At 37.5% G+C, this 15,598-nt stretch overlaps 1 protein-coding gene across 1 annotated transcript in view; it reads right to left on the reverse strand.

Moving 5' to 3' along the window:
• RXRG (retinoid X receptor gamma) overlaps positions 1-15,120 on the reverse strand; it is an 86,353-nt gene extending 71,233 nt beyond the window's left edge. The window contains 1 exon segment of the mRNA XM_074266480.1: positions 14,585-15,120. Within this exon segment, the coding sequence (XP_074122581.1) occupies positions 14,585-14,633 (49 nt within the window). The 5' untranslated portion in view covers positions 14,634-15,120.
• Positions 15,121-15,598: the final 478 nt, after the last annotated feature.

Below are 15,598 nucleotides of genomic sequence, written 5' to 3' on the forward strand. Positions count from 1 at the left end.
ATGTTCAATGAATTTATATTGATCAGTTAACTTGATCAAGGTCTAAGGCTCTCAGAGTGACCATTTATTGTCCAAGGTCTCATTTACTCCTGATTGGTATGAATTTTGGCTGTCTGTGTATATTCTGAGAGTCAGCCTAGAACAATGTAGTTATCAAAGTTATCAACTGGTTAAATATGAAGCATTTGAGCTTGCTGTCTTTTCTTTTTTAAAAAAGCTATATAAATGCTTTCTGATCTCAAAGGTTGGAGTTTGGCTGACAAACACAGCATGTAATACCATTATAAAGTAAGACATAGTCATTAAATATCTAAATAGTCCGAGGAAAATAAAGAGAATACTTATATAGATCAATTCAATTTAATGAGCACTTTTTTCAGAGCCAATATTACCTACAGAATTTGTATGAGACATTATACAAAGCACATGAGAGATTCAAAGATTCCTAAGAAAAATCTGTAGTCCATACCCTTCAGGAATTTACAATAGAGTAAGACAGATGATATGTGTGTGTATATGTGTGTGTGTATATATATATATATATATATATATATATATATATATATATATATATATATATATATATATATATATATATTATATTAATTGTGTGTATAATATACACACAAATACCTCTCATGAAAGAATAATATAAATGCATATGGGGATTACAAGCAGAGTGATATGAAAGGAAGAAAATAACATTTCCAACTAAAATGATCCAAGAAGGCTTCTTAGAAGTGGTATCAACTAAGTCGTGCCATGAAGAAAGGGAAGGAAATATTTTTTTTAGCCCAAGACAACCTTTTTTACCAAGATTTTTACATTTATGCACTTACATACTTATCAATTAAAAGGTAACATGGAGTAAAGGATAGTAAGCTAACTTTACATTCAAGAGGATGTGGGCTCATTTCACTTTTAACAATTATTATGTGACACTAGAAAACACTTTCAGTTGTAGTACAGATCTCAACACACTATGGTTAGGTTTCCTAAGTCAATGAAATTATACTTCTTGTCCTCTTTGCCTCTCTCTAAGGAAAAGAAATCCTTATCAATTAGATAAAAACAAGGAGCAAGGACAAGAGATCACACCACCAATTGAATAAAGGCCAAATCTAAAAAGTCTCCAGTTCTAAAACATATCTTGAGGGTTTCTTCACATGTCTATATTTTATAGGTGGAATCCCTGAATATATATATACACACACACATATATATATATATATTATATATATACATATATATGTGTGTGTGTGTGTATATATATATATATATAAAATCATACATAGTTTATTTCCAATGACTGGAATTTCCAATTTCTATAATTTCCACATTCGAGATCTCATTTGATTCTACATAAATATAAATTCAAGAATTGAAACCATGAAGGCAACTACTATATAAAAAGCACTTACTGAATTAAATTCTCTGCTCAAAATTAAAATACAAAGAATCATTGAAGGCAACTTTCACAGCTTCCAGTCAAATTTTTTTTTTGCGGTGGAGTTGTGGTCAAGAGAGCAACAAAAAAAGGAATTAGTGGCTGTCACTATGCTATATTAACCATGCCCTTCTTTAAACATTACATGTTATAACACAGCATATCAATAGGCTACAGGCTCTGGAGTTTAGAGGACCTGAGTTCAAATCCAGCCTTAGACACTTAACACTTTCTATCTCTATGACCCTGGTCAAGTCATTTAACTCCAATGATAAAGAGAACCACTCTGCCAGTGGATAAAGGATGGGGAAGGTAGAAAGAAATGATTCACTCTCTACTTCCCACTGCCAACAAAAACTTAACAAGAGGAATGAATGTCATCATTGTAAAGCTTGTTCAAAAGTTCAAGAAACTATAATTACATTTGGTTGATCCTACTCTATCTCTCGATGTCAATGATATACTTTAGTTAAAAGTTTTCATGAGTTCCACTGGTCAAAAATAAAATGAAATAATTTACATGTAAATTATCTATTTATACAAGTGTGGGTATCTGTGTATACATATGTGTGTATACATATACATATATGTATATGTGTGCGTATACATATATATCCTCTTCAAGCAGTTTTCTATATCACAATACCTATTCCTATTTACTGACAAGATGTTGAAAAGCTTACATTATTTAACAGTTTAGAATTATTTATAATGAACACACTAGTTTTTATACATTTCTACTATAAAGCCTTACATATAGTAAGGAGCCAAAACATTTTAAATTCATCAAATAGTTATTAAGCAATTATTAGATAGTTGAATTTTGAAAACAAAACTGAAAATTCTGTAAATTCCTGTCTTCAAAAAACTTACAGTCTACTGGGAAGAAACTACATGTACACTATACACAAATTAAGCCAACTAGATGGCTGAACTATATGTAGCACAAGGATTGGAACCAAGAAGACCTGATTTCAAATGCTGCTTTAAATGCTTATTAGCTGAATGACTAGCTGGGCAAATACCTTAACCTCTGTCTGCCTCACTTTCCTCAACTGTAAAATTGAATAACAGTGGATAAAAGTAAAGAATAGTGCCTACCTCCTAGGGTTGTTATAAAAAATCAAATGAGATGATATTTGGAAAGTTTTTAATGTCTAGTATATAGTAAGAAGCAATTAATGCTTGTTTCCTTTCTTTCCTTTTTCCTTCTTTTTTTTTCTCCCTCTTTCCTTTCCTTCTTTCCTCTTCTTCCTTCCTTCCTTCCTTCCTGGTGAGTTGAGCACTAATAGCTGGAAGACTCAAGAAAAGTCTCTTGTAAAGTGTCTTATAAGGAATTAGAGTTCCCAAGAGACAGATGTGAACAAATAGAGCACTGTGGGTTTTGGGGGATGAAAATGGAATGGATTGTTAATGGAAATGGAATATCATGGATTCAGAAGAACAGAGGACTAACATATATAATAGATTTGCCTTTTCCTGAACATAATTTCTATAAAAGCAAAGAAACATGGTTTATCCATTTGCTTAATCAATCTCATCAAGGACATAGGATTCTCTTACATAAAGGTATTCCTGACTTTAAGAAAAACCCATGTTTAAAAAAAACAATTTATTAAATTTGAGGTCCCTATGCTGTAAAGAGGAACCTGAGATTACTAGGGTGGGTAGGTGGGGGTGGGAAGAATTGGGGGTGAGCACTGACAGTAACATCTTCAAGTGGGAGAAAAGGACCAAAAGCCATCTCTGCTCCTGTTCCTGCAGAGAATCCTGGCAAACATCAGAGACAGGAATATGACAGCTAGGGGATAGTGACAGTGTCAGCTCCCTTGGCTGTCTGCCAGGAAAGGCTTTGAGATCAAAGGGGACTCCCTGGTTATTTAAATTAGAAAATAATTCTTCATTTTGCATAATGACTCACTGTAGGGATTCTTTAAATAATAAAGCTCTCTGATGAAAATCAGTGTGATCTAGAGGGAAAAGCTCTGACCTAGGAGTCAGGAGACCTGCTGCTACCTAGCTAGTTGTGTGGATTTGGGCAAATAAGCTTGGCTCTCTGAGCCTTGGGTTACTCATCTAAAAAATGAAAGATGAGGGAGCTGGACTTCCTCTTAGGCCCCTTCTCATATTCAATATTTTATGAGTCAGCTATTTGACAGGAACATAGAAATGCAGGGTTGAAGTGTTAGGTATTGCTGCCAACTGAAGCTCAACTTAAAATAAAAATAAAGTATCTATGAAATTAACATTTAAGATGAAGGGGAAAATGGTTTAATTAAAGAAAACCCATTCAGAAACACTTCTTTTATAGAAAGGAAGGAAATAAGCAATTATCAATTACCTACTATGTTCCAAATACTATACAAAGCAATCTGCAAATATTACTTGATCCTTACAACAACACTGAGTTCCCATTTTAAAATTAAATGGGTCAAATGTAGGTCAAATGACTTGCCTAGAGTCACACAGTTAGTAAATGTCCATGGCCAGAATTCAGGTCTTCCTGAATCTCGACTCAGCATTTTTATCTACTGTATCACCAAGCTACCCATTTAAAATGCAATAAACTTACAAATATGTTATTTTTTACTTCCTAACCAAATCATTTTATTCATATTCTACAGTTACCATTGAGCAAAAAAAAAAAAAAAAAAAAAACCACGAATATGCCTCAAAAAGTATCCAACGCTCAAACCAAAATAATTGTTAGTTTGTTTAATTTTATTTCATTGTAAAGATGCACATCAGATGTGAGCAGGCTGAAACATGTAACCAATAAGGAAATCTGAAGAACAGAAATATGTTTCTGAGAAACAGAAACATATCATCAGAGAACTATATGAAAGGAAGAAAGGATCAAACAAGAGCAAGGATAAATGTTGCAAAGCAAGAGTACTCCCAGAGTACCTTTGTCAGGAGAAATCAAGAAAGTCATCTGACATGTTGGGTGGACCCCCTTTTTAGAGAACATGGACAAAAAGTCTCATGGGTTGAGCAGACATGAAGGGTAACAATCAGCACCAATGAAAGGAACCCTTGGATTGTTAAGATCACATACCCATTTAAGTATGTTGAATTAATCTATTTGGTTATCTTACCAATTAGCTTTCTATGTTTATGAACTCTGATGTTTTCTTCTTGTGTGTTGCAGAATATCTCCATGTACTTGCTCTAGGAATAGGGGACAATAATCTATGCTGGGTCAGTTAGATAAGCAGTTATAGGCTACCAATCAGTCAATAAATACTTACTAAGCATCATATGTCAGATATTGTGCTAAGCATTAGGGATTCAAAAGGGGGAGCTCATAATCTAATGGGGAAGATAACAGGCAAATATACCGTAAGGTCCTTCACTCTCAAAGAGAGCCAACGTCATCAGGAGGGTGATGTCTTGACATGCAAGTGAACTGGATTTAAGTAAGTCAAAACTAGGCAAGGTCATCAGCCTCAATTTCTCCTCTAGAGTCATCAGTCTAGTGACAAAATATAGATTAGGATGACCAATGATGGTCCCAGACACCGAGGGGGGAACTTTGGTCTTTTTAAATTAAGGTCTTTCCCAGGTCTCAATTTGTCTAGTTATCCATTCAGTGATTAAAGACTAGGTAAGAATTGAGATAAAAGAAGGTCTACTTTTTCTTCCTAAAACAATCAATCTGGGAGGGGAAGACCCTCAAAAAAAGCTATATACAGAATAAAAAGAAGGATAGGCACAGAATTAAGAAGGATTGAGAAAGGCTTCCTATAGAAGATGGGATTTTAGAGGAATTGGGCTTAGAGGAATATGGCAAAGCCAATAGATAGAGCTGAGAAGGGAGAGAGCATTCCAGACATGGGAGGGGTGGCTAGAAAAAATGATAGAGCTAAGAGATGGAGTGTTTTAATCATGGAACAGTCATGAAACCAGTGTCACTCAAGTGCGTGTCAGAGAAGAAGACAGAAGACTGGGAAGATAGGAGGGGGTTAGATTATGAAGGATTTTGAATCCCAGACAGAGCATTTTGAGTTTTCTCTTGGAGGTGATAAAGAGCCACTAGAGTTTATTGAATTGTAGAATAGGAGGTCACAGTCAGATCAATACTTTAGGAAAATCACTTTAGTGGCTGAATTCAAGATGAATTGGAGCAGGAAGACACTTGAGGCAGGCAGATCCACCAGGCTATTACAATAGGCCAGCTATATATGGCAAAGAGAACCTGCTCTGGGATTGTGTATCATAAGGAGAAAAGAGACTATATTCAATGCTTCATTGAAATGGTGAAATTGATAGAACCTGGCCCCAGATTGAATACAGGGATTGGGATAGTACCTAGAAATACTGAGAAGTGAAGGATGATTCTTAGGTTTCAAGCCAGAGGGACTAGGAAGATACAGTTATCCTCTACAGTAATGGTGAAGCCAAGTGGGGAGAGTTTTAGAAGGAATGATGAGTTCTCTTTTGGACATATGGAGTTTAAGATGTCCATAGGACATCCAGTTTGAGAAATCTAAAAGGCATAGAGGTAGATTTGAGAATCGTCAACTTAGAGATGATATTTAAATCCATAGGAACTGATTAGATTCCCCAAGGGAAATGGTATAAAGGGAAAAGAGAAGAGTGCCCAGGACAGAACCTTGGAGATACCTACATTTGGAAGGCATGATCTGGATGAAAATCCAACAAAACAGACATATTGGTCAGATAGGTAGGAAGAAAACCAGGAGACAGGTGTCCTGAAAACCTAGAAAGAAGAGAGTATCAAGGAGGAAAGAATGATTGACAAGTTGCATATGGAAAAGACAGAATGGTCCAATGGAAAGAATATTGGATTTGGCACCAAGAGAGTTGGATTAAAGCCTTGCTCTGTAACCATCTATTTACTTATCTAACTTTTTGCAAGTTGTTTAATATCTTGGCCTTTGTTTCCACATTTGTAAAGTGAAGGGTTAAACTGGATAACCTCAGAGGAAGGTCTCATCTTTGTTCTCTCCCCTATTTTGGTGCTATATCTTGGTTCTGAAAAAGCAGGCACTATGACTAACCCTATAGCTATGACTAATGCAGGTAATTGTGAACATCCTACATTCACCCACCATGTTAGGAATTGCATTAAGCATCTCTCCTAGTCAAATACATCAACTTACCATCTCTGTGAGTTTCTATATCAAAACGCGATTCTAAATCTACCATTTCTTTATATGTGTTAATTTTTTTCATAAGAGTATAAACTACTAAAAGGAATTGTCTCTCTTTTTATACTTGTGTTCCAGAATTTGGCATAATGACTGGTACATTGTGAGTACTTAATAATTGCTTTTGCATTCATTCATTCATTCTCCAGATCTCTCCATCTATACTTTTACTACAAACTCTATTCACAACTACACACATGCCAGTAAGATCAATAATAGATTATCATATCTGTTTCTTCTACTCAACTCCTTTAAACATCCTGATTAGATTTAGTTTTGAGGATGAAAGAGCGGAGGAAGGGGCTGCTATGACTGACCTCTAAATCTATCCAGCTGTTTCTGATACATCTGGCATGTTTAGAGGGCCCCCAGAGAATTTCTCACTCATGTTATAAATTCCCACCTGTGTTTCTGCTCCTCTTTCTCTTTTCTTTTTCTCCTCCCTCTCTTCTTCCTCCTTCTTTTCTTCCTCCAAAGATGTGCTCCCATTATCTCTACCGAAATGACAAGTCAGTGGGCTGAACCAAGTTCTGGGATCTTGGCCATAAATTCTTTAATTCAAGCAGTCTTGAGAAAGAATATATATTATGAATATATGTATAAACATATAAACACACACATTTGTACATGTAAATATATATATATATATGTGTGTGTGTGTATGTGTGTGTATATGTGTGTGTGTGTGTGTGTGTGTGTGTGTGTGTGTATGGTTTAGTGGTTGTTCTTGTGCTCAGAGAAAACCAAAATTATATCATTATATTAGAGTCAAGGTATAGCAACTAACTGGCTGATTAGATTTAAACAAGCTCAGAAGACTCTAACATAAATTGGACACAAATAGTTCATATTTGAAGTGGAGATGTCTCTAAATTTGTGCATCTCATGTTTCTTTTGAACTACTGAAACTCTGCTTTGCTCATAGAACACAGTGCCTTCTTTGATGTGAGCCTTCAAAGCTGGGTTATCCTGTGCTAATGTCTGCCACATCTCACAATCAATTCCAAAGTTTTTAAGAGATACCTTATGAGTGTCCTTGCACTGCTTCTTCTGGCTCTATGCGAGCTTTTGCCTTGAATAAGTTCTCTGTAAAATGGTCTTTTAGGCAAATGCATATTTGGCATTTGAGTAATGGCCAGCTCATCGGAGTTGTAATCCCTACAGTAAAATGCTTTGGCAGTTTAGCTCAAGAAAGAGCCTCAATGTCCAATATCATATCTTATCTTACCAGATGATCTTCAGAGTCTTCCTAAGACAATTCAAATGAAAGCAATTCCATTCCTAGCATGGTGCTAGTATATTTCCCAGGTTTCACAAGCATCCAAAAATGAGGTCAACAGAACAACTCTGTAGACCTTCAGTTTGGTAGTCAGTCTAATACCTTTCCTCTTCCACATTCCTTTGGATCCTTTCAAATGCTGATCTAGTTCTGAAAATGTGTGTGTCAATCTCATTATCAATGTGGACATCCAGGGAAAGTAAAATGCCAAAGTAAGAAAACTTATCCATAGTATTCAGAATGTCTCCATTTGCTGTAACTGATGGTTCCACACATGAATGGTGTGCTGGTGTATGTGTGTGTGATTTCTTCTCATTTTGCCTTGTTTTTCTCAACTTTAAAATTGTGTGAAAGTAGCACAAACTTCCTTACAGAATTGCTGGAGAAAAGAATTCCCCAATTTTTTTTTTTGGTTAGCTTTTATGGAGTCTACAGAGAAGATTCTCCAAGGCATTGACCAATGCAATAGGGAAGGCAGCATTGATTTAGAGAATGTACATCTGGGGACGAATACCATTGCTGCTGTTTATTATGTGTATGTTGTTAGAGAAGTCACTTAACCTTTTTTTTTCCCCCCTGAGGCTGGGGTTAAGTGACTTGCTCAGGGTCACACAGCTAGGAAGGGTTAAGTGTCTGAGACTAGATTTGAAGATTTGAACTCGGGTCCTCCTGAATTCAGGGCTGGTGCTCCACTTAACCTCTTTAGGCCTTGGTTTCCTTATTTGTTAAGAGAGAGAGAAGAAGGAAGGAAGGAAGGAAGGAAGGAAGGAAGGAAGGAAGGAAGGAAGGAAGGAAGGAAGGAAGGAAGGAAGGAAGGAAGGAAGGAAGGAAGGAAGGAAGGAAGGAAGGAAGGAAGGAAGGAAGGAAGGAAGGAAGGAAGGAAGGAAGGAAGGAAGGAAGGAAGGAAGGAAGGAAGGAAGGAAGGAAGAAAAAAGAAAAAAAAAGAGAGAAATAAGAAAAAGCCAGTTAAATTCAAATGTTCTCCAAGGGCCCTTTTTAATCTCTGAATGAGTCTGATATTTCAAGATCTCCTGAGCACAATTCCTTCCCTTACTTATTGTTTGGTTATCCATCAGATTGAAAATGTTATAGAATATAGATTACACTGCGCACATTCCTTAACCAAACTTTATGAAGTGAGTCTTTTATGTAAACTGTAATCACATAAACGCGATCAATTCCCAATCTGCCACCTACACATAAAAGCCTCTCTGGCTCAATACTTCTTGGAGGAGCAGGGGAGATTTCTTCATTGAAATAGGGTCAGCAGAGTGAGAGCCTCATAGATCATAAGGGCCATGAATAAACTTCCTCTTTACACAGTACCTTTCTTTTAATATCTCTCAGACTCAGTTTCCCATCTCTGTGCCTTTGCACAGATACACTCATGTAAATCACATGAGATATTTCATGGCCTCTTGCCTAGAATGCATTCCTTCCTCATCTGGACCTCTCAAAAATCTCTGGTTTTTTTCAAAGCTCAGTTTGAATATTAACTCCTTATATGAGGCATTTTTCCTGCCAGTGTAGCGATGCTGATAAATAAAATTAAATCTCTTTATTTACATGTATTTATTTACATGTTCACATGTCTTCTGTTATAGAATGCAAAGACTTTTGTGGGCATGAACTGTTTCATTTTTGACTTTACATCAACCTTAGCAGAAATCCTAGCAATTAATAAATTCTTATCGATTGTTCTATAAAATGTGATTTTAAAAAACCTGTGGCACCTACATCATAGATTTGTTTCAAGTCTCTGGTGATATAATATATATAAAATGTTTTGCAAATGTAAACTATGTATAGATATCAATTATCACAATTATTACACAAAACCTTTTAAACAAGGTGGTAGTTTGCACTGGAAAGTTTCCTCATTTGAAAGTTCCTCATGTCAATAAAATCACAGCTTCATTCTCTATTTCTAACTCCCATTGTGTTATTATTGATGTTATTATCACTGTCTCTGCAGCCAAGCAAATTGACAAGATTCTCTACGAAGAGGCTGTGTCTTCACAACCACACAATCTTGATTATTTTGATTAATTGTGGGTTGGAATGAGTGGGCTCTGTCAGCAACCTAGTAAGTCAGGTATAAGTTAAGTGGATTTATTAAAGGACTAAGTTACAGTGTGTGCCCCTCTCAGGATTCCTAGGTGCTAAAATAAGTGAAGATAATAAAGGTTTCCTTCTGTTTCCTAGAATATGCTTATAATCACTTGCAGGAGCCTTGGAGGAAAGCCTCCCCTTCCTCTTAATCTCTTCTCCACCCAGAGTATTATGCAATTGCTTAAGGGGATAATAGGGATTTTTCTTTACCATTCTCTCAGAGACTGGATCTAAGACCGTAGGCAGAGACTGTCTCACTCTGGGACAATAATTCTTCAGCTAAGTAGCTGCCAAATTCAGCTGATATCCAAGAGAGGAGGAAATAGGTTTCCTGTTGCCTCTATTACACATGAAGGTGGAATGATGTGGTCTGGATCAGCTCTTTCTACCTAAGGCAGCCAGACTAAGTATGTTGCCTTAACTAATAGGTCAGTGCTTGCTTCAATCTAATGACTGATTTCCTCCACCACCACCACCACTGACAGAATTGACTGGTTGTTTTGGACAATTGCAAATCTGATCCCATTTATAAATCCTGAACATTATTTCCAGAGTGCTGATGATTCCCTAGAGAACCTGTAGTGAGTCATGGTAGTCTGAAGTGCCTGGATTTGCCAATCTATAAAATAGGGGGAAATAAATCACAGCTTATTTCATATGTGTGGAAGAGAGCAATTTGTTAACAACAAGAGGTTGAGGCTCCAGAGAAACTCTAACCTAGTTTTGCCATTTCCTTCATTCATCCCTCCTTGTTTCCCCCAAACCCTAGACCAGTGCACATCACTCTGAAGCTAAGCATCTGTGTCTGAAATACTGAAGACCTTGTGCTTTGGCACTAATTTCCAGTTTTATGCAAATATACAGTTGTAGACAATCAGCAGAACTGACTCAAAATCCTCATTGTTCTTCTCATTTGAGTTTGAGAGGAAAATATTTAACCACCATCAGTAATTGTCTCCCTGATCTCCCTCTCCACTCCAACCCCATTGCATTTATGCTCTTTTCCCCTTCCCCATCCCCGTTTTGTAATGTTGCCATACCCATGTTAATTTATGCTCTTTACCACTGAACCAATAATCACTAAATATTAGTAATTTCCCAATCATCAAGTAAATGCTATATTTGTGGAAATTTTGTTTTTATTATCAAGAACAGCTATATTTGTTCTTCAGGAAATGATCCAACTTCATATTTATAAATTAATATTTCTAATTTCCATATTTTTTTAAATGTTGGACAAAGTGAAAAGATCACTGGCTTTGAGGTCAGTAAAGGTCTTCAGTAGATAGCGCCTTTGTGACTTTGGACAAGTAATCTCTCCTATCTGAGTGTGTTTCCTTATTTTTAAAATGAGAGATTTAGGTTAGATGTCCTGTAAGGTCATGTCCTGCCCTGGATGTATTAGCCTACGATTTTGTGCACAGATTTGGTCTAGATCTACAAATTTACTGTTCTGAGAAAGTTCAAGTATGAATGCTTTCTCCATTGAACCAATAATCTCAGAGTTGTGTGGGGTGCAAAGAGGTTAAGTAACTTTCTCATGTTCACACAATTGGTATGTCACAGCTATTGGAGTTGAACATGGGTCTGCCTTCCTTTCATATACTCTCTGAAAAACATAACCTTGAGTATTTTAAGTTCATGTAATATTAACATAATGATCATGATTCAAGCTCTTACTTGAAAGGGTTCTGCCACCAACTAGCTCTGTGACCTTGGGAAAGTTATTAACTTATATTTTCTCAATCTAAAAAATGAGATGATCTATCTTTAAAAGAAAAGGAATCTCTAAAAGTTCAGAATCTAGGAGAGAGTCCCTGAAATTCAGTTTGATTTGTCTTCAAATACAGGACTCAAGAGAAGAATAGGAAGGTTAACAGGGGAAAAAGATGGATTATTTAAAGGTTAAATTTTTACATCTCTAGATGGGAAAATGAAATCTGTAATTCTTCAGAACTGTATCTGTTATTGGGGCAGTTAGAGGGGGGCATCAAATGAACAGAAGGTGTGGTTGTGAATGAACCCTAATGTGATAATGTCAAAGAAATTCAGTTTGATTCAACAACAAACATTTCTTAAGCACGTACTATATGCAAAGCACTATGATGGATACCTAAAATGAAGTCTATATTATATCACAACCTAAATCTTATTCAAGTTCTCATTTCTCTTTTATCTTAATTTGTCCCCCCCAAGTCAGTTCATCTCACACATAACCCTCCCTTTTTATCAAGCAGTAGACAAAATAACAAAAAAAATATTTTTTTGCTTCAAAAGAGTGTTAGCACTGATGAATTAATATAAGTAAAACACTTAGAAGGTCCTGGAAAAGAATGGTGCCACATAAATGCATTCCAAGAGAAAGAAAAAGCTATTTACAATTCTGTGTCCATGACATAGGCCCTGACCTTGGGGTTCAGAAGTTTTTTCACACTCGGGGTTTTACTGAAGACTAGATTTGGATTCCAACTTGTTCTATAAAGCTTCACCAGTCATCACTCAATCCAACTCACCCTTCATTCTTGCCCTATGTTCCAAGACTGGTCTCCTATACTACCCTTTTTGGACTAGGTGCAAATCCTAATACTTGAGAAAATGTCCTGCTTATTAAAGGTGGAAGACAAGAGGAAACATCCAGGAATCACCAGCAGTTTCTAGATCCAGATAACTGGATGAATTGGCTAGCTATCCAGTAAGGAAGTACAGAGAATCTGCATTGGAGACTTCAGAAAAACCTCTGCCTTGCTTGGCTCAGCCTAGAAGTGAAAACTCTAGGCAAGAAGTCATTTATTTGGTCTAAATGGTTCTGGACAGAAATTCTGAGGATCTTTCCCCCCTAGAAAGACTCTTTTAAGAAGGCAAACTAGACCATCTTTTGCCTCAATTCTTAACCCAGTCTATAATTACTAAATGGGTATTGCCTCACAAACTGAGACCTGGGAAAGATCTCAGCTTAAAAAGCCTGAGGTCCCATTGTACCCCTGCCATTGCCAGTCATCTTGATCTATGTCTTGCCACTAGACTCTGATGACTAGAGAAAGTAAGGCTGATGACTTTCACAGTTCTGCCTCATTTGAATCCAATTCATTTGCAAGTCAAGACATCACTTTCCTGATACCATCAGAACTCCTCAAGAAGGAAGGAAGGACAACAATCTGGTCTAAATACTGCTAAGCAACCCATTTTGATAATTGTCACTAATAGAACTGGTTTTAACTGAACTAACTACCCATTATCCTTTTGTGGAAAAAAAAAAAGTCTTCCACAAAATCTTGAAGTTGAAAAGGACCTCTCATAATGCAATCAGTACCCAGAAAAAAAATTAATTATCTCCATAATATGCCAGACAAGTGGTCACCCAGACTTTGCTTGAAGAGTTCAAGTGAAGGGGAACCCATTCCTACCTGAAACATCCCATTACACTTTGGAACAGTCCTAATGTTTGGGAAGTTTTTCCACATATCAAGCCTAAATCTGTCTCTCTTGGACTTCCCTTCCTTGCTCTAAGGGTTGTCTTCTGGGGCCAAAGTGAACAAGATTGAGTGCTCTTCCATGTGTCAGCACTTCAAATATTTGAGGACCCTTGTCACTTCATCCTTATCCTCAGCCTTCTCTTCTCCAGACTAGAACAAAAGGCCTTGGAATGTCTCCAACATTTGGAGTATTATACCTGTGCTGCTACCTCCTCGATAGAAAAACTGTATCAGTCAAGTTGATGATTCCTAACAAAAATAAGATTTTTTACATGTGTGTACATACACACACACATACAGAGTTGCTTGTAGAAATTCTAGTAATGACAGGTATAATGATGGAGGAGGGGGCAGAAGGATAGGATATTCCAAGATTTTTAGAAATGGGAGAGGAAAGAAAGAAAATACAATGCTAAGTTATTTTTCCAGAATATACCCAGCCCTTCAGTCTGATGAGTAAAAAATGGTACTTTTCCAGAAAACAACTCTATCATTGTTACCAAGTCTTTCCATGGCAGCTAATATTTTCAAAGCCTTTGACAATAGCTTTTCTTCCTGTTAAGTGGTATAGGAGGAATGTAATCATACTTTTATTATGAACTATTCTATTTCCATGCACACTAGCTTCCACATAAATGCTCTTATTGTACCTGTACTCATTCTCACACATATTGGCTCACATTAATACTCTTCCACTCATCTTTTCTACACACTACACAATCTCACCTCTATGAAAAATATTCTCTCTGTCTGTCTGTCTCTCTCTCTGTTTCTCTGTGTGTGTTTATGTCTATCTGTCTGTTTCCATCTCTCTCTGTCTCTGTGTCTCTCTCTCCTCCTCTCCCCCCTCTCTTTCTTTCTGTCTCTTGTGTCTCTCTACACATACACATGCACACACACATACCCATACACCTACCTCAGCTTTCTTTCTTATACACCTGTGTACACTTGCTCTAATCATTCCAGTGAATTATTCCTTTCTGGAAGGCTAAGAGCAAAAATTAATAAATAAATAAAAATAAAAACCGTTCCTCCTTCATCTGGCCTCTCATTCTTTCACGCTAAGGTCCAGCCAGTCAAGTCCAAGTGCCATACTTACTGCCAAAGCCTGCAGGAAACTTCATGAAGTGAGAGTAATTTCCATACATGTTTACTCTTCAGTTCATCTTTCTCTCTGCTCTCTCTTTCTTTCCTCTTCTCAATAGTCCTGCTTCTCCCAGCTATCAGGCAAAACCGGGACTCCCTCAACTTGGTGTGGGAAGAGCAGACATCATTCCCTGGCAGCCGCTAAGAGTACAGGGCTGTCCGCTCGCTGAGATTAATTAGGAAGGAGCCCGGCTCTGGTCGGGAGAGTCTTCAGAGTGTGTTCCAGGCAGCTGTGGCGGCGGCAGCTGGTGTGTGACAGTCAGAGCGCATGCTGCTGGTGCTGCCGCCTCTGCTGCTGCTCCTGCTGCTGCTGCTGCGGCGGCGGCGGCGGCGGCGGGTGCTGCTGGCCCTTGGCTTCAGTTCAGGGCTGGGCTTTTCTGCTCCAACTAGTTGAGCTCTTTACACGTTCGCGGAGGACTCCATCAGTGCTACAATCTATCAGCTGGGAGAGCAATCGATGTGTGACCGCATCGGCATAGGTCAGGAGTGAGGGGGGAGGGATCAGGCTGTGGCAAGACGCTTTGAGTGCCTTTTCATTCTGTGGCATCTCCCCCACCTCCAAGAAAAAAAAAAAAAGTGGTTTTTATTTTATTTTGTGATTTAAAAGATTATTTATTTATTTGTTTGTTTTCTCTAACTCTAGCATTTCCCCATTCGATGCAGCTGGGTTTTGACCTGTGATAGGAACTTAGGGGAAAAGGAAGAAATGAAGCTCTCCCAAGAGCGATTGAATCATAGGATCAGGGAACCGAGGCTGGGAGTCCAACTTCTTCATTTTACAGAGGGGGAAATCGGGGCCCAGAGAATTGAAGTGAAGAGAATTGCAACCGCATTCTCTGATTTCCAAGCCACTGTTCTCACCACTGCACCTCACTGCCTCCCCAAGCCTTCTTTCTGCAGGCTACGAGTCCTCCTGAGAGTTTTATCACTTACATCGCCTAACTGCTTCACCTGCGAGATTCACAGG

Source organism: Sminthopsis crassicaudata, chromosome 4 (genome assembly GCF_048593235.1).
Source record: "Sminthopsis crassicaudata isolate SCR6 chromosome 4, ASM4859323v1, whole genome shotgun sequence".
Classification (NCBI taxonomy): domain Eukaryota; kingdom Metazoa; phylum Chordata; class Mammalia; order Dasyuromorphia; family Dasyuridae; genus Sminthopsis; species Sminthopsis crassicaudata.